This window comes from Babylonia areolata, chromosome 26 (genome assembly GCF_041734735.1).
Source record: "Babylonia areolata isolate BAREFJ2019XMU chromosome 26, ASM4173473v1, whole genome shotgun sequence".
Lineage (NCBI taxonomy): Eukaryota > Metazoa > Mollusca > Gastropoda > Neogastropoda > Buccinidae > Babylonia > Babylonia areolata.
Genome location: NC_134901.1, coordinates 7609026 through 7628254, shown reverse-complemented (window position 1 = coordinate 7628254; position 19229 = coordinate 7609026). Strand labels below are relative to the sequence as shown.

General features: G+C 44.4%; 1 protein-coding gene across 2 annotated transcripts in view; it reads left to right on the top strand.

Moving 5' to 3' along the window:
* The first annotated feature begins 27 nt into the window (after positions 1-27).
* Positions 28-19229, top strand: part of LOC143300404 (rotatin-like) — an 87203-nt gene continuing 68001 nt past the window's right edge. For both annotated transcript variants that reach the window (XM_076614042.1, XM_076614043.1), the window contains exons 1-14: positions 28-178; positions 867-1054; positions 1400-1586; positions 1965-2150; positions 2537-2630; positions 3580-3694; positions 5525-5675; positions 9354-9510; positions 10152-10416; positions 12124-12318; positions 14807-15019; positions 15688-15797; positions 16234-16360; positions 18307-18435. In XM_076614042.1, the coding sequence (XP_076470157.1) occupies positions 127-178; positions 867-1054; positions 1400-1586; positions 1965-2150; positions 2537-2630; positions 3580-3694; positions 5525-5675; positions 9354-9510; positions 10152-10416; positions 12124-12318; positions 14807-15019; positions 15688-15797; positions 16234-16360; positions 18307-18435 (2169 nt within the window). In that variant the 5' untranslated portion in view covers positions 28-126. The remainder of the gene's footprint in view (positions 179-866; positions 1055-1399; positions 1587-1964; positions 2151-2536; positions 2631-3579; positions 3695-5524; positions 5676-9353; positions 9511-10151; positions 10417-12123; positions 12319-14806; positions 15020-15687; positions 15798-16233; positions 16361-18306; positions 18436-19229) is intronic.

Genomic DNA, 19229 nt, shown 5'->3' with positions numbered 1-19229 from the left:
CACCCGTTTCCTTTTCCATATGAGAATAGCGGAAGTTTTTGAACATGTTTGGACAAGACATGGTTGAAGACACACTTTTCAAAACAGTTGTCACTTAATGCCTGTTCTGTGATCCGCTTGTGTATCATGGCAGTGTTCAGACAGGATATTGATTTCCAGAGTTTATTTAGAAAACTAGGTATCGGTATGCTTTTTTTTTCTCTCTTGTCTGACTCTTCGGACTGTGTCGCAGTTCGACTTTCTGTTTTGATCAGCGTTTGTCTGTCTGTCAGTGTGCGCCTGTAAGCATGGCATGTATTCATGTGAACATAGAATGCATGTGTGTGTGCGTGTGTGCGTGCGAGCGCACGCGTGTGTTCGTACTTTTTCGTCTTTTCACTTTGGTGTCAGCCTCTTGATCATATCATGTATCGGCTTATACTTTTTATGATCTATCCTTCTTTTCTCTCCCCCACCCCCCTTTTCTTAACATCTGGCTGCGTTCTCTCACTCTTTCTATGTCCTTGTGTACATGCGCGCGTATGTATGTATAATATGTATGTATGTATGCATACATGCACTTAGGTATGCCTGTATGTATTATTGTATACATCATTACATGTATTATATGTGTATGAGATGTGTGTGTGTGTGTGTGTGTGTGTGTGTGTGTGTGTTGATTGGAATTCCATTTCCAAATATTAAAAAAGAAGAACAGCAGTCCATTGTTAATGTTCACACTCGCAGCGCCTAACAGTCAATGGAACTTAATTTCATATGAAATAATTTGAATTTCAAATTATTTGTTTATTGTCATTGAATGATTAATCTAGTCTGATTTTTTTTTCTTTTTCATTTTGGTTTTCAAATTTGAAACTGTTGTTAAGGTCACCATTTGGAGGAGATCCGTGTGCGAGCACTGAACAACATCAACTCCAAGCTAGAGCACCATCTGATTTGTGAACAGGACATCATCCATGAGCGTCATCTGATCATTCGACTTCTGGAATGGTTTAACTTCACTCCTTGCAGCAAAAAGGAGGATGTGTTGCAATTGCTGTGTCGCCTCTCTCAGGTAGCTTCATTCTTCTCAAGTTCATTCATTAAACAAGTGGGCTTTCTTCTTTTTTCTTTTTTCGTTCATATGAAAGTATATGTTTTTATACTGCCACTGATTTATGAAGCCATACTCCATTTGAGGTGTGAGTGAATGCAGGGTATGTTGGTATTTAACTCGCTGTACACTGACATGAATTATGTTATAATCGTAGAGCCCTCAGGATAGAAGCCAGTGCTATGACTTTATACTTGTCATGTTTGTCAATTATTTTTGAAGTCTTACTTTTAAACCAAATAAAATTAGGAATTGTGTGTGTGTGTGTGTGTGTGTGTGCGCGTGCATGCGCGCATGAATCAACAGCACTGGGGAGCAGCAGAGTTGATCCAGGGGGTGGGTGGCATCGAGTTCCTCTCTCATCTGCGGGAGGATGTGGAGACTAGTCTTCAGCCAATCATTGATCAGATTCTTGAGAATGTAATGCGACTGCCAGATGTCAAAGATCAGGAGCATGCTCCAGAATGCATCTACCACAAACCTGCTGACAGTGGTTAGTATTGATTTTATTAGTCAGAAGTCAGTTGATCAAAAAGAAAAACTTGGTTGTGTGCGTGTGTGTGCGTGTGCACATGTGCGTGTGCATGTGCGAATGCATGCATGTGTGTGTGTGTGCATATGTGCATGCTCGCGTGTGTGCATGCGTGCGTGCGTGTATGTGTGTGTGCATGCGTGCGTGCATGCGTGTGTATGTGTGTGAACCCTTGACTTTGATATGCTGATATAACTTAGTTGTGACAAACCTGGACAGTCCATTGTTTCAAATGATACAGTCATGAGATCTGTGTCCTGTTGATGTAACTTTGTAATTACGACCCTAGACAGTCTGTTGGTTGAAGCGCTACAGACGCAAGACCTGTGTTGTGTTTAGCTGTGTGGGGCAATACAGTGGATGAGAACAACCCTTCTCACGTCTCCATGGCAACAGCCACCTCTCACCTCTCCAGCCTGCCGTCGGTGACAGCGGAGAAGCTGGGTCGCCATGATGATGTTTCAGAGGGATATTTCCAGGGCAGAGGAGAGAGCAGCGCAGCTCCAGGACCTCAGCCTGATCTGAGTGAGTTTGTGTACGTGTGTGTGTGTGTGTGTGTGTGTGTGTGTGTGTGTGTGTGTGTTCTGCGCTGTTAATGATTATTTCTTCATGGTTGATTTTTTTTCTTGATGATTGTTGCTTCTTTTTTTGTAACATTTAATGTGTGTGTGTGTGTGTTTGTTTGAGTGTGTGTATGTGGATTTGTGTGTGTGTGAGCATGTGTGTGTGTGTGTGTGTGTGGATTTGTGTGTGAGTGTGTGTGTGTGGATTTGTGTGTGGATGTGTGTGTGTGTGTGTGTGTGTGTGGGATGGACATACAGGCAAATATCCAACCCTAAATGTTGACAACAGACGCAGTGACGTGATGGCTGGTGTGAAGGTGTTGACATGCGGCTTTGCTGATGTTGCAGGACCTGAGCACAGCCCTGTTGGCTTTAAGATGTCCACATTTCCATGGCTGCCACTGACCAGGACTGACCGCTATGTCCTTCAGTCTACAAACAGGTAGGGTACCTGTTACTTCTGTGGTAACTGTTTTCTTGCAGAGATCAAGATGATAAGATGCTGCTGCCTAACACATGTTTAATTACACATACTTAACCATGACCCTCTAGTGCAAACTCTGCCAGGGGTCTGACATTCCTGTCCTGTGCAAACTACTATCCGCCTATGCGGAGAAAACGAAAGTAGCTACGGCCATTAACCTCCCTGAAGTAGGTAACCTCCCCTTTGCCCCCCTGACTAGCGCCCTCTTTTTCCAGCAGCCATTATGACTCCTGTTCCTGTGCTCTTCACAGGCTAAGTTTTTTTTCTTCGTATTTTCTGTCTGTCTGACACATGTTTTGTCTGATTTTTACCATATCAATGTGTAGTTGTTGATGTTAACTTCAAACTGTCAAAGTCGCCAATGTGTCATATGTTAGCGACAGACCATGTTCCTTTCTCTCTTCAGAACTGAGAGGCATTGATTTTTGGGTGGAAAAATACAGCCAACATGTGACATGTTAGTGACAGACCATGTCCCTTATGTCTTCACAACTGAGAGGTGTGGGCTAACTGATTTCACAATGTCTGGGTGGAAAAGAAAGGCCAACATGTGATATGTTGGTGTCTGTGTGAAGGATGTGGGTTAACTTTGATTTCACAATTTCTTGCTGAAAAGAAATGCCAAAATGTGATATGTTGGTGTGTGATGGTGTGTGAGGTGTGTGGGTTAACTTTGATTTCACAATTTCTTGTGGAAAAGAAATGCCAAAATGTGATACGTTGGTGTGTGATGGTGTGTGAGGTGTGTGGGTTAACTTTGATTTCACAATTTCTTGTGGAAAAGAAATGCCAAAATGTGATATGTTGGTGTGTGATGGTGTGTGAGATGTGTGGGTTAACTTTGATTTCATAATTTCTTGAGGAAAAGAAACGCCAACATGTGATATGTGGGTGGCTGTGTGGGCAGGTCTCTTCAGAGCAGAGATGTGTGGGTGCTGACCAGTGCCTGTGAGTTCCTCAGTGATGTTGCTTTCCAGGACTTCCCTGCCGAGATCTTCCTGCAGCGCCCCCTCATCGTCAAGGTGAGACCTCCAGTCTCCATTGTAGAACAGCACAGAACTGTCCATCTTTCCATATAGCTTCATGATCCACCTCGAGTTGGTTTGTCACCTTCACAAGTCCTGTGGTGGTGGTGTTGTGGGGACATGAAGATATGAGCAATATGTGTGGCTTTTTGGATGACACGATAAACCGAGGTCCCGTGTGCTGCATGCACTTGGCGCAGTGAAAAAGAACCCATGGCAATGAGAGTGTTGTCCGCTGGCAAAATTATGTAAAAAGAAATCCACCCAAATACATACACAAACATATAAGCATGCACTCAAGGCCTGACAAGCACGTTGGGTTATGCTGCTGTGAGGCATCTGTCTGACAGATGTGGTGGAGCATACATGGGTTTGTCCGAACGCAGTGATGCCTCTTTGAAAAACTGAAACTGAAACTGTGGCCTTGTGAAAATGATGTGGGTTTGTGTGGCCACAAGGCGTGTGATGGCATGTGTTGGTGTGTGAGCTCCAAAGTTGTCGTTACACCATGTCATGTAAGGTATATGTGGTCATGTGAAGTGATGTGGTTTTGCATGGCCATGTGATGTGGTGTTGTCTGACCAAGTTGTGTGTGGTGCTGGATGGTGTGACAGTGTGCTGGCACGTGCCACAAAGTTGCTGTGACAACACACTTGGCCAGCTACATGAGTGAGGCTTCCTTAACCCTTTCTTCTTCTTCTTCTTCTGCGTTCACTCGTATGCACACGAGTGGGCTTTTACGTGTATGACCGTTTTTACCCCGCCATGTAGGCAGCCATACTCCGTTTTCGGGGGTGTGCATGCTGGGTATGTTCTTGTTTCCATAACCCACCGAACGCTGACATGGATTACAGGATCTTTAACGTGCGTATTTGATCTTCTGCTTGCATATACACACGAAGGGGGTTCAGGCACTAGCAGGCATGCACATATGTTGACCTGGGAGATCGTAAAAATCTCCACCCTTTACCCACCAGGCGCCGTCACCGTGATTCGAACCCGGGACCCTCAGATTGAAAGTCCAACGCTTTAACCACTCGGCTATTGCGCCCGTCCCTTAACCCTTTCACTTCCAAGCTATTTGTGATTTTTGCAAAATAATCACCAACCTTTACACTAAAAAAAAAAAAAAATCACAAAATAAAAATTATGTTCAAAAGTATGTAAAAGTTGACAGGATGAGATAACTGCCAGTCAGGGGAAGATAACTTGGATTTTTAGAAACAGAAACAACCCAAAATATTTTGGAAAAAAAAAGAGAAGAAAATTCAAGTTAGTTTTATTTTATAGGTGGAGATGGTGCCAAAATATTAGCAGATGTATTAGACACAACAACGAAGTGTAATTATGTTGTTTCCTTCACTGTCATGTTGTTTGTAACATAAATACTATACATAAACACTTGCATACACCCACACACACACCCTCCCACCAACACCCACAAACACTATCACACAGTATTACAACAGAAAAGCTCACTGTAAACAGTATTTCGGCTTGAAGGTTTCATCTGGAAGGTTTCATAGTAAATGAAAACCCCTAAATGAAGGTTTCAAGCTAGAATATTGGTGTGTTTTTTTCTATACCCACTTCTAACATGCCCCCTTCCTGTTGATGAATATTGTAACATGTAAACATCTTCAGGATAACAAGAATTACTTCAGCTAATGAACAGCAACATCTCATTTGTTTTTTGCCATGTTTTCTTAGTTGCTATTGTTGACTTTGTGCAGAAAATTTTAGGAAGAAAATTTCCTTTTAACCGTGATGAATGAGGAGTGGTGTAGTGGCTGTGGATGAGGCGTCACGCTGTGTCGCTGTGTGCAGAGCCTGCTGGGCCTGCTGGCTGTGGGAGGGGCGCAGGGAGCTGAAGCCCGGCTGGTGGTGTGTGCCGCCCGCACCCTGTCCCACCTCTGTGCCTGCCTGCAGACCCGCATCCGCTTCTACCAGGACCCCGTGCTCTACACGCCCAAACAAGGTCTGTTGCAGTGGGGACAACTGTCTGTTTCTTGGAAAGCTACAGGCCGAAGAACATCTGTTAAATGTGTACAGCTTTGTAACTGTCCATAAAACATGGAAAAGCTACACCCAAACAAAGCCTGTTACAACTTGTACAGCTTTGAAACTGTATAAAAACATGGAAAAGCTACACCCAGTGTCTGTTGCAACATGTACAACTTTTTAACTGTCCATGAAACATGGAAAGCTACGCCCAAACACGCCCGTTAAACATGTAAAAGCTACACCCAAACAATGTCTGTTAAACATGTAAAACTTTGTAGCTGTCCATGAAATGTGGAAAAGCTACAAAAAGAAATTGTCTGTTAAAAGTATACAGCTTTGTAACTGTCCATGAAACATGTAAAACCTACACCTAAACATCATCTGTTACAACATGTACAGCTTTGTAACTGTCCTTAAAACATGGAAAACTACAGCAAATGTCTGTTACAATAGGTACAGCTTTGTAACTGTCCTTAAAACATGGAAAAACTACAGCCAGATGTCTGTTACAATAGGTACAGCTTTGTAACTGTCCTTAAAACATGGAAAACTACAGCCAAATGTCTGTTACAATAGGTACAGCTTTGTAACTGTCCTTAAAACATGGAAAAACTACAGCCAGATGTCTGTTACAACATGTACAGCTTTGTAACAGTCCTTAAAACATGGAAAACTACAGCCAAATGTCTGTTACAATAGGTACAGCTTTGTAACAGTCCTTAAAACATGGAAAACTACAGCCAGATGTCTGTTACAATAGGTACAGCTTTGTAACTGTCCTTAAAACATGGAAAACTACAGCCAGATGTCTGTTACAATAGGTACAGCTTTGTAACTGTCCTTAAAACATGGAAAACTACAGCCAGATGTCTGTTACAATAGGTACAGCTTTGTAACTGTCCTTAAAACATGGAAAACTACAGCCAAATGTCTGTTACAATAGGTACAGCTTTGTAACTGTCCTTAAAACATGGAAAACTACAGCCAGATGTCTGTTAAAAGTGTACAGCTTTGTAACTGTCCTTAAAACATGGAAAACTACAGCCAAATGTCTGTTACAATAGGTACAGCTTTTTAACTGTCCTTAAAACATGGAAAACTACAGCCAAATGTCTGTTACAATAGGTACAGCTTTGTAACTGTCCTTAAAACATGGAAAAACTACAGCCAAATGTCTGTTACAATAGGTACAGCTTTGTAACTGTCCTTAAAACATGGAAAAACTACAGCCAAACAAAGCCTGTTACAACTTGTACAGCTTTGTAACTGTCCTTAAAACATGGAAAACTACAGCCAGATGTCTGTTACAATAGGTACAGCTTTGTAACTGTCCTTAAAACATGGAAAGCTACAGCCAAATGTCTGTTACAATAGGTACAGCTTTGTAACTGTCCTTAAAACATGGAAAGCTACAGCCAAATGTCTGTTACAATAGGTACAGCTTTGTAACTGTCCTTAAAACATGGAAAACTACAGCCAAATGTCTGTTACAATAGGTACAGCTTTGTAACTGCCCTTAAAACATGGAAAGCTACAGCCAGATGTCTGTTACAACATGTACAGCTTTGTAACAGTCCTTAAAACATGGAAAAACTACAGCCAAATGTCTGTTACAATAGGTACAGCTTTGTAACTGTCCTTAAAACATGGAAAAACTACAGCCAAATGTCTGTTACAATAGGTACAGCTTTGTAACTGCCCTTAAAACATGGAAAACTACAGCCAAATGTCTGTTACAATATGTACAGCTTTGTAACTGCCCTTAAAACATGGAAAGCTACAGCCAAATGTCTGTTACAATAGGTACAGCTTTGTAACTGTCCTTAAAACATGGAAAAACTACAGCCAAACGTCTGTTAAAAGTGTATAGCTTTGTAACAGTCCTTAAAACATAGAAAAACTACAGCCAGATGTCTGTTACAGTAGGTACAGCTTTGTAACAGTCCTTAAAACATGGAAAAACTACAGCCAGATGTCTGTTACAATAGGTACAGCTTTGTAACAGTCCTTAAAACATGGAAAAACTACAGCCAAATGTCTGTTACAATAGGTACAGCTTTGTAACTGCCCTTAAAACATGGAAAACTACAGCCAAATGTCTGTTACAATATGTACAGCTTTGTAACTGTCCTTAAAACATGGAAAACTACAGCCAAATGTCTGTTACAATAGGTACAGCTTTGTAACTGTCCTTAAAACATGGAAAAACTACAGCCAAACGTCTGTTAAAAGTGTATAGCTTTGTAACAGTCCTTAAAACATGGAAAAACTACAGCCAAATGTCTGTTACAACATGTACAGCTTTGTAACAGTCCTTAAAACATGGAAAAAACTACAGCCAGATGTCTGTTACAATAGGTACAGCTTTGTAACTGTCCTTAAAACATGGAAAACTACAGCCAGATGTCTGTTACAACATGTACAGCTTTGTAATTGTCCTTAAAACATGGAAAAACTACAGCCAAATGTCTGTTACAATATGTACAGCTTTGTAACTGTCCTTAAAACATGGAAAAATACAGCCAAACAACGTCTGTTAAAGTGTATAGCTTTGTAACTGTCCATTAAACATGTAAAACTGCTTTCAATTGCCTGTAAAGCACTTGATTTCTACTATATATTTAAGATGGATATGCATAATAAGAAATGTCATGTATTGACTTCACTGCATTCCTTTTCTTATTCCCTTCCCCTCCACCACCCAACAAACTAGCCCTCCACCCCCATCCCCATTCACCCCCATCACCCCCTCACCCTCTCTTCTTTGCAACACTAATACAGCTTGCTCATATAACCCAATGTATTCAAAGCAAGTATTATGTAAGAACACAGTTAAAAAACATGTTGATGAATACATTCAGGACTATTTTCTTTTTGAAAAGCAATGTGCATCGCTGATAAAACTTGCTGCCACCATGCTCTCTTCTCTCTGACCACTGTACTGTCAGCCGTTCGTTTATTTATTTATAGTCTTTTCATCTAAGATGATGATATTAGACTGAAAATAAATGATGTTATTATTATTATTATTTGGATTATTATCATTTCTATCATAATAATGATTGTTATTATCAATTAGAAATCGATATTGCTGTATATTCGAATGAAAAGGGGGGCAGTTGAAGTGGAGGGCAGTCGGGGGGGGGTAGGGGGAGGGGAGCAAGGGGGAGGCAACTAAGAAAGAAAGAGAGAGAGAGAGAGAGAGAACAGAATGTGGAAAAGATAGTGTACAAAATGTAAAATGGAGAGGGTGAGTGTCAGTGATTGGAGAAAGAAAAAACATTGGAAGGGTGTGTGTGAGAGGCGGGACGGGGGAAGCGGGATAAGGACAAAAAATTAATCAATAATCAAACATTGTATGCACTACTTCTGTAGATTATTATTTGAAAAGAGGTTCATGTGGGGACCTACAATAAACAACCAACTGGACTATTCAGCACATAACTAGCTAACTTTAATAAAGAACAGGTCTGTGTATACGATGCAGAGGAAAACAGGGAGTAAGATGGAACAGCAACAGTAACATGAGGAAAGGGAAAGATCATTGGAAGGAGTGCTTATAGCAGCAGCAGGCTTCTTTCTGTCTTGGGGGAGAAAAAAGATGTGGGTGGCACTGCACGTTGTGTTTCTCTTCTGTTCGCTTCCCATTCAGACTTCACGTCCTCCACCCCCACCACATTCTCCCTGACCGGCAGCTCCTCCAGCCAGTCGGTGCACTCCTCCGACACACGGCCGTCTCTGATTGGTTGGAGTGACAGACGTCACCGTGGGGACGGCAGAGATGGCGACTCCTCTGACTCTGCCAGCGGGTGAGTGTTGATAGTTGAGAGAGCTGTGTCCGAGAGGTGCAGGTCTTCTACAGACATTGTTGACCTGTAACATGAGAAGAGTCCTGTTCATTTGAGGCAAAGGGGATATCTGAAAGGCTTGGTTTTTAAGAGGATGATCTGAACTTATCACAGGGAAAAAATATTTTTCATAGGTAATTGCACTTCTTCATTGTCTAATTGACTTGTAGTTCATTGGCTGCTGTCTGTGGTTTTGAAAATTGAGGGATCTTATGACTCATAGATATTAAACTGATTGGTAATGAACATAACACTATTTGGAGTCTGTAATCTGATAGTTTATGAATTCAGAATTATTTGGAGTCTGTAATCTACATCTGTGTGCGCACAGGCCCACACACACAGCATCACACGCATGTGCGCACACATTCACACTTATTCACAGACACATACAAATGCGCTTACATACACACACACACACACACACACACACACAGAACTTCACACACATGCACACATACAGACTCCTGACAGTTGATTCAGAGGAGGAGCAAAGCGGACCTAAGTCAAATTTGTCAGTCCAGGAATCAAGTCAGTCCGTCCTTATGAATAAAGGCAGTCAGGCAGGCAGGCAGTCAGCGCAGCCCTCTGTGTGTGCACAGAGACTCCAGCGTGGGACTGGAACCCCCTGCCCACGGAGTCGGGCGAGAGGTGGACGTGGACGAAGCGGACAGCCTGCAGTTCCTGCAGCTCTCTCTGCCGCAGTTTGCAGCCACCGTACTGCTGCAGTCCCTGCAGTCACTGCGCACCTCCCAGCAGTCAGTGGCCACGGAACTTGTGCGGCTGGGGTTCGAAGCCTGGAGGATCCTGGTGGTGGTGGTGGCTGAGGACCTGTGGACCAGCGGGTCTGAGTCTGCCAGAGAGCAGGTGGCTGGGGGGGGAGGTTGTGTGTGGAGGGGGGGGGATGTTTGTGTGGGTGTTTGCGTAGGGGTGGGGGTGTGGTGTGTGTTTGTGTGGGGGTGTGGTGTGGGAGTGTGGTGTATGTTTGTGTGGGGGTGTGATGTATGTTTGTGTGGGGGTTTGTGTGGGAGTGTGATGTGAGTTTGTGTGGATGTTTGTGTGGGGGTGCTGTGTGCTTGTGTGGGTGTCTCTGTGAGGTTGGGGTTGGTGTGTGTTTGTGTGGGTATGGAGGCGTGGTGTGTCTTTATGTGTGGGTGTTTGTGTGGGGGTGTGGATGTGGTGTGTGTATAGAACAGAATAGGATATGTCTTTATTACCAAGTGTACCAGGGTCACAAGGAATATTGGGGGGGATAGTACATAACAAGATACGAACATATATCGAAAATCTTACACAAACACAGATACAGTAGAAATTAGGATACATATAAGTGCGTATCAGTATAAAAAACTTGTGCATACTCGCACATGCACGCACTGCACACACACACACACACATGCACACATGCACACACACACAAACTCTCTCTCTCTCTCTCTATCACACACACACACACACACAGAAATACACACACACAAACACAGGCTGCCACTGACTGGCCGCAAGAGGGGTGGGAAAAGATCTCTGATATAGCATGTTGCTCAGTCTGTTGTATTTGGAAAAGCCCAGAGACTGTTCCATTTTGAAGAAATTTGCGCAGTGTTGGTTTGGAAATGATGCTAATATTTGTTTGATTAGCAAATCATCGTGCTCTACCTTTCATGCTAGACTTACGGCCACTCCCTCTTTCTACCTTTATTTCTTTGAGGCAGTCAATGGTGTGATGGCCTTGTACCTGTTCTTTTTGGTATACTTTGACTTTTCTGGGGATTTCCAATTTTCCTAGATGTAGGCCGCTCGTTGTTGTTGCGTTACCAGCAAGTCTGTCAGCTCGCTCATTTCACTTAACACCTGCATGCCACCTGACAGTTCCTCAGTATTGTGCCTCAGCATCATTCATCCCTTATCATAGTCTGTATCCATTGTCATCTACCCTCCTTTCCCTTGTCCAACATGCCCACACCTGACATGACTCACACCTGACATGCACACACCTGATATGTTCCACACCTGACATGCACACACCTGATATGTTCCACACCTGACATGCACACATCTGATATGTTCCACACCTGACATGCACACATCTGATATGTTCCACACCTGACATGCACACATCTGATATGTTCCACACCTGACATGCACACACCTGATATGTTCCACACCTGACATGCACACACCTGATATGTTCCACACCTGACTCATTCACACCTGGCATGTTCACACCTGGCGCATTCACACCTGGCATGTTCACGCTGACGCATTCACACCTGGCATGTTGACACCTGACATACACACATCTGATGCATTCACACCTGACATGTCCACATCTGATGCATTCACACCTGGCATGTTCACACCTGACACATTCACACCTGACACGTTCACACCTGACATGTCCACATCTGACGCATTCACAATGGACACATTCACACCTAACATGTCCACATCTGACGCATTCACAACTGACACATTCACACCTAACATGTCCCACACCTGACGCAGTCACACCTGACATGTTCACACCTGACGTGGCTGAGTGTCACCTGGTGAGCTGTGCCGTGTTGGCGCCAGGTGTCCAAGCTGAAGAGCTGCCTGGAGACGTGTGGCAGCCTGCTTCATTACCACCACCACCACGGCCAGCAGCGCAAGGCCAACACGGCTGCAGCAGTGTCGGAGGATCAAGGGGATTCCTCTTACCACCGCCGTGTCTACCTGGGTGTGGCCAGTCTCCTCTCTCACCTGCTGCACCTGCTGCCACATGATCAGGTGTGTGTGTGTGTGTGTGTGTGTGTGAAGTACGGTGTGTGTGTGTGTGTGTGTGTGTGTGTGTGTTTGTGTGTGAGGTACAGTGTGTGTGTGTGTGTGTGTGTGTGTGTGTGTGTGAGGTAGAGGGTATATGTGTGTATGTGTTTGTAGGTGTATGAGCGTCTGTGCACGCATGTGTGCGTATATAATAATAAAGATAATAGACATTTATATAGCACATGTTTTCCAGAAATACAGCTCAAAGCGCTGAACATTTTGTTTCCCCCTCCTTCCCCTTTCCCTTGGTATCCCTCACCCCACACAAAGAAACAGAATACACATGTGCACAATACCTCCATTGAACAACCACCCACCCACCTATGATGCCGTCTGGAAGACACATGCCTGAAACATGCATATACATATGAATGCGTGGATACTCGCAGGCACCCCGCCACACATAAATGGCAGACATCTTCCCCAGAATAAAACATGTATTTGGAACCCTTCGTCAGATACAAAACATGAGTGTCAAAGAACTGATAGACAGACAGAATTACAAAAAAACTTAGCCGTATGAAGAGCACAGGATCAGGAGTGAATATGGCTGCTGGAAAAAGAGGGCGCTAGTCAGGGATGCAGAGGGGAGGTAACCTAATTTGGGAGGTTATCGGCCGTAGCTATTTTCGTTTTCTCCGCATAGGCGGGTGGTAGTTTGCACAGGACAGGAATCAGACCCCTGCCGGAGTCTGCACTAGTGGGTCACGGTAAGTATGTTACTTAAATGTGTAATTTTAGGAAGAAAATTTCCTATTTGGAACCAGATCATACCAGTACCAGCACTGGAAAATTACTATTGTTGGAAAAGATGTGTTTTCAAAGCAGGCTTAAATGAATTTAGAGAGAAAGAATATTGCAATTTTTCGGCCACTTTGTTCCACAATGAGGGGGCCTGAAAAGAGAAAGATCTCTGACCCTGTTGCTGTTTTTTCACAACAGGGATTTTTAATAGCCTGGTATCAGAAGCAGAAAGAAGGTGACGAGTTGTAACGTACACTTCATGGAGGTCAGAGAGGTAACGATGGCCAGAGCTTGAGAGGACAGAAAACGTCAGTGCAGAAAGCTTGTATTCAATTCTTTTTTAAACAGGTAGCCAGTGAAGAGAGTGGAAGAGAGGTGTAACATGTTCACATCTGGATGATCAGAAAAGAAGATGAGCAGCATTTAAATGACTTTTTTGGAATGCCAGCAAAAACAGAGTTGCAGTCATTAATTCTGCACAAAACGAAAGCACAGACTAAGTTTATGGTTGCTTCGGTAGAGAGGTTACCAAGATACCTTGACTTGCAAATGTTAGAAACGTGTTGCTGGAAGGACAGACTGTGGTCAAGACTGACACCAAGGCTTTGCACTGACTGGCAGACAGGAGTAATGGTGTTGTTTACCAGAAGAGAAAAAGGGAGAGATGGGTGGTTAAAACATATTCTCAGGGCAGGCAAGCAACAGTTCAGTCTTTCCATCATATTGCTGTTGTTGAAGGTCATCCAAGACTTCAAGTTTGTTATACTTTCTTGCATGTGCGTCATCAGTTGATCAGTTTCAGCAGTAGAAGCCGACTGATAAAGATGAGTGTTGACAATGAAGCTCTCGTGCGGAGACAGTGAATTTTACATCAGACAGTGGGGTAGCAAACAAAACAAACCAAATTGGGCCAAGGACCGTTCCTTGAGGGATGCCTTATGATAGCAGAGTTTCATAAGAGTGTATGCGGACAGGCGCAACAGCCGAATGGTTAAAGCGTTGGACTTTCAATCTGAGGGTCCCGGGTTCGAATCTCGGTGACAGCGCCTGGTGGGTAAAGGGTGGAGATTTTTCCGATCTCCCAGGTCAACATGTGTGCAGACCTGCTAGTGCCTGAACCCCCTCCGTGTGTACACGTAAGCAAAAGATCAAATACGCACGTTAAAGATCCTGTAATCCATGTCAGCGTTCGGTGGGTTATGGAAACAAGTACATACCCAGCATGCACACCCCCGAAAGCGGAGTATGGCTGCCTACATGGCAGGGTAAAAACGGTCATACACGTAAAAGCCCACTCGTGTATATACGAGTGAACGTGGAAGTTGCAGCCCACGAACGCAGAAGAAGAAGAAGAAGAAGAGTGTATGCCATTTTGTAGGTTTGCACAGACAGTCTGGGTTCAGTTTAGTAAGTAGGACTGAAATCAGGAAAGAGCAACAATGTATATGTGTGTGTGTGTTTGTGTGAGTTTGTGCATGTAAGTGTGTGTGAGTGTGTGTGTGTGCATGTGTGTGTGTGTGTGTGATATGGTGTGTGTGTGTGTGATTGTGTGTGTGTATGATATTGTATATGTATGTGCGTGATTGTGTGTGTGTGTGTGTATGTATGTGTGTGTGTGTGTGTTTGTTTATTATTTTGTTTTGTTTGTGTGTGTGATTGTATGTGTATATATACAATATATATATGTATGTGTGTGTTGCTGAAGCAGGCGGTGGAGGTGATACCCGACCAGCTGCACGACACGCTGGGCTCCCTGCTGTTTGACGAGAGCCTGGCCCTCAGCTACCCGCAGTGCCACGGGGTGCTGACCCACTTCGCCCACCTGCTCGACCTGGACGCGTACCGCCACTACCTGCAGGCCTCGCACCTGAGGCAGTCCATGCAGGACACCTGTCGCTTTGTGCTGCAGGCCAGGGCCAAGGTGTGTGTGTGTGTGTGTGTGTGTGTGTGTGTGTGTGTGAGTGTGTGTGTGTGTGTGTGTGTGTGTGTGTGTGTGTGTCTGTGTCTGTGTGTGTGTGTTGGCATGTGTGTATGTGTGTGTGTGTGTATGTGTGTGTGTGAGTCCATGCAGGACACCTGTCACCTTGTGCTGTAGGCCAGAGCTAAGGTACCACTCTGTGTGTGGTGTGTGTGTGTGTGTGTGTGTGTGTGTGTGTGTGTGTGTGTGTGTGTCCATGTAGGACACCTGTCGCTTTGTGCTGCAGGCCAGAGCTAAGGTACCGCTGTGTATGTGTGTGTGTGTGTGTGTGGAGTGATGTATGATGATGATGATGATGTATGATGATGATGTATGGTGATGATATGGACACTGTGTGTGGAACAGAATGTGAGGACTGCAGAGTGATGTATGAAGATGATGATGATGTATGGTGATGATGATGATGTATGATAATGACCATATGGACAGTGTGTGTGGAACAGAATGTGAGGACTGCAGAGTGATGTGTGATGATGATGATGATGTATGGTGATGATGATGATGTATGATGACGATATGGACAGTGTGTGTGGAACAGAATGTGAGGACTGCAGAGTGATGTGTGATGATGATGATGTATGATGATGATATGGACACCATGTGTGGAACAGACGCTAGAGGCGGAGGAAGCAGTGACACTGGCTGACAGTGCCGTGACCAGCCTCCCTTACCACCTGCATCTCCCCTTCATCTCACAGTTTGTCGCCTTCTTCTCTCACCTGTAAGTGCCGTCTGTTTCACACCGCTCACACCTCTAACAGCAGCTGTTTAGATAGGCTAGAAAACAACAACTCTCACAGCTGCAGTCCTGTTGGAACACAAACTGCATCCACCACAGTGCTATTATGCTGCTGGTGTTTCTGTTGGCTAGCTCTTCCTTGCTCATAATGTTGATGTTACATACCTGCTGTATGATGACAGAAGCCTTGATAGACCTGTCTTATTTGATACCAATATTGATATTGTTATTATCGTAATTATCAGTTTTATTATTATCATTCTTATTGTTGTTATTCTTCTTCTTATTATTATCATTGTCCTTCTTCTTCGTATTATTATTATTCGCGCAGGTTTGTAGCGTAGTATAGGACGTTGTGTTGTGTGGAGTCCAACAGGTTTGCGGTGTCGTGGAAGACGTCGTGTTGTGTGTTCCACAGGAGCAGTCGTCAGAACTGTGACAAAGGGCCGCTGTCCAGGTGTGTGGGTACCCTGCTGAAACTGCTGTCCCACCCACTGACAGAGGTTCGCCAGCACACCTACCTGACCGTCTTCTCCACCTTACAGGTGTGTGTGACATGGGTACTGTAGTGTGACGTCAAGGTACAACACCTACCTGACCGTCTTCTGCACCTTACAGGTGTGTGTGACATGGGTACTGTAGTGTGACGTCAAGGTACAACACCTACCTGACCGTCTTCTCCACCTTACAGGTGTGTGTGACATGGGTACTGTAGTGTGACGTCAAGGTACAACACCTACCTCACCGTCTTCTCCACCTTACAGGTGTGTGTGACATGGGTACTGTAGTGTGATGTCAAGGTACAACACCTACCTGTCTTCTCCACCTTACAGGTGTGTGTGACATGGGTACTGTAGTGTGACGTCAAAGTAGAACACCTACCTGTTTTCTCCACCTTACAGGTGTGTGTGACATGGGTACTGTAGTGTGACGTCAAGGTACAAAACCTATCTGACCGTCTTCTCCACCTTACAGGTGTGTGTGACATGGGTACTGTAGTGTGACGTCAAAGTAGAACACCTACCTGTCTTCTCCACCTTACAGGTGTGTGACATGGGTACTGTAGTGTGATGTCAAGGTACAACACCTACCTGACCGTCTTCTCCACCTTACAGGTATGTGTGACATGGGTACTGTAGTAGTGTGACGTCATCGTCTAATATCACTTACAGTGAAAAGACGTTAAACTAAAGAACAAACGAACAACGTCTAGGTACAACACCTACCTGACCGTCTTCTCCACCTTACAGGTGTGTGTGACATGGGTACTGTAGTGTGACGTCAAGGTACAACACCTACCTACCTGTCTTCTCCACCTTACAGCTGTGTGTGACATGGGTACAGTGGTAGTATGGTGTACAACATGCATCTCCAGTATAACATGAAAGCTAGTGGATGGGCTAACAGTAACACTGTTGGCTGATACCATTATGTGTGTATTGCATTGTTTTGTGTTTTGTTATTTTTTGTCACAACAGATATCTCTGTGCGAAATTCTGGTTGCTTCGTCAGTTTGTTTGGTCGTCATGATATCTATCTGGAGTCAGTGTTGTCAGAATGAGATGTGTGTGTGTGTGTTGTGTCTGTGTTGGCACAATGTGGTGATGTTTGTGGTGTCAGTGTTGCCAGTGTAGTGATGTGTGTGTGTGGTGTCAGTGTTGGCACAATGTGGTGATGTTTGTGGTGTCAGTGTTGCCAGTGTAGTGATGTGTGTGTGGTGTCAGTGTTGCCACAATGTGGCGATGTGTGTGGTGTCAGTGTTGTGATGTATGTGGTGTCAGTGTTGTGATGTGTGTGGTGTTTCAGTGTTGCCACAATGTGGTGATGTGTGTGGTGTCAGTGTTGCCACAATGCGGTGATGTGTATGGTGTCAATATTGTTTCAATGTGGTGATGTGTGTGTGGTGTCAGTGTTGCCACAATGTGGTGATGTGTGTGTGGTGTGTCAGTGTTGCCACAGTGTGGTGCTGTGTGTGGTGTCAGTGTTGTCACAGCGTGGTGATGTGTGTGGTGTGTCAATGTTGCCACAATGTGGTGATGTGTGTGTGGTGTGTCAATGTTGCCACAATGTGGTGATGTGTGTGTGTGCGTGGTGTGTCAGTGTTGCCACAGTGTGGTGATGTGTGTGTGTGTGTGTGTGTGTGTGTGTGGTGTCAGTGTTGCCACAATGCGGTGATGTGTGTGGTGTGTCAGTGTTGTCACAGTGTGATGTGTGTGGTGTCAGTGTTGTCACAATGTAGTGATGTGTGTTGTGTCAGTGTTGCCACAATGTGGTGATGTGTGTGGTGTGTCAGTGTTGCCACAATGTGATGATGTGTGTGTGTGGTGTCAGTGTTGCCACAATGTGGTGATGTGTGTGGTGTGTCAGTGTTGTCACAATGTGATGTGTGTGGTGTCAGTGTTGCCACAATGTGATGTGTGTGGTGTCAGTGTTGTCACAATATGATGTGTGTGGTGTCAGGGTTGTCACAGTGTGGTGTGTGTGGTTTCAGTCGTGCCTGAACCCTGCCAGTGAGGCGGCCAGCACCAAGGCGACAGGACACCTGGGAGCCAGGTTCATTCTCAACAAGGACCTGCTGTATGAAATCGTCTGCTTTGGCCTGGCCGACTCTGACAACAAGGTCAGCACGCTACAGTCGTGGGTTTTGTTTTTTTCTTCACTCGATTTTCTGTCGGTGCTTTGTCAGAGAAAACACACGCACACACACACACACACACACACACATATGCATGCACGCACCACCACCACCACCACTACCACCACCACTGAACACATCATCATCCTTACTTGTCACTGGACCATTATCTTTTAAAATCTGTTTTCGGTCTGTGCAGTTTATGGAGTTCAAAGACAGTCAGAGGCTGTTTGAAGCGATTGAAATGTGTTTTGAGTTTGGACGTCTGGTATTGTAATCTCTTCGCTCAGTTTGAGAATTTGTAGTTGTTGTTGGACAAGGAAGGTTTTTGTCAAATGCTGGTCTGGATGTTGGTTATTAGCATGAGATGAAAAAAAAATAATATGCAGTTCAATGCAATGTAGTGCATCACAACAATCCAATCCGATCTGATACAGTACAGTACAGTACAAAACAAAACAATACAATACAAAGCAACACAATGCAACACAGCACAACACAACACAGCACAGTGCAGTGCAAAACAGCACAACAGAATGCGATGCATTACAACACAACACAACGCAACACATCACAACAGAATATGATACAGTACAGTACAGAAGTGTGTACCTGTTGGTGGTGGTGATACAGGTGAGCAGCCTGCTGTAGTGTGTACCTGTTGTTGTGTGGTGGTGATACAGATGAGCAACCTGCTGTAGTGTGTACCTGTTGTTTGGTGGTGATACAGGTGAGCAGCCTGCTGTAGTGTGTACCTGTTGTTGGTGGTGATACAGGTG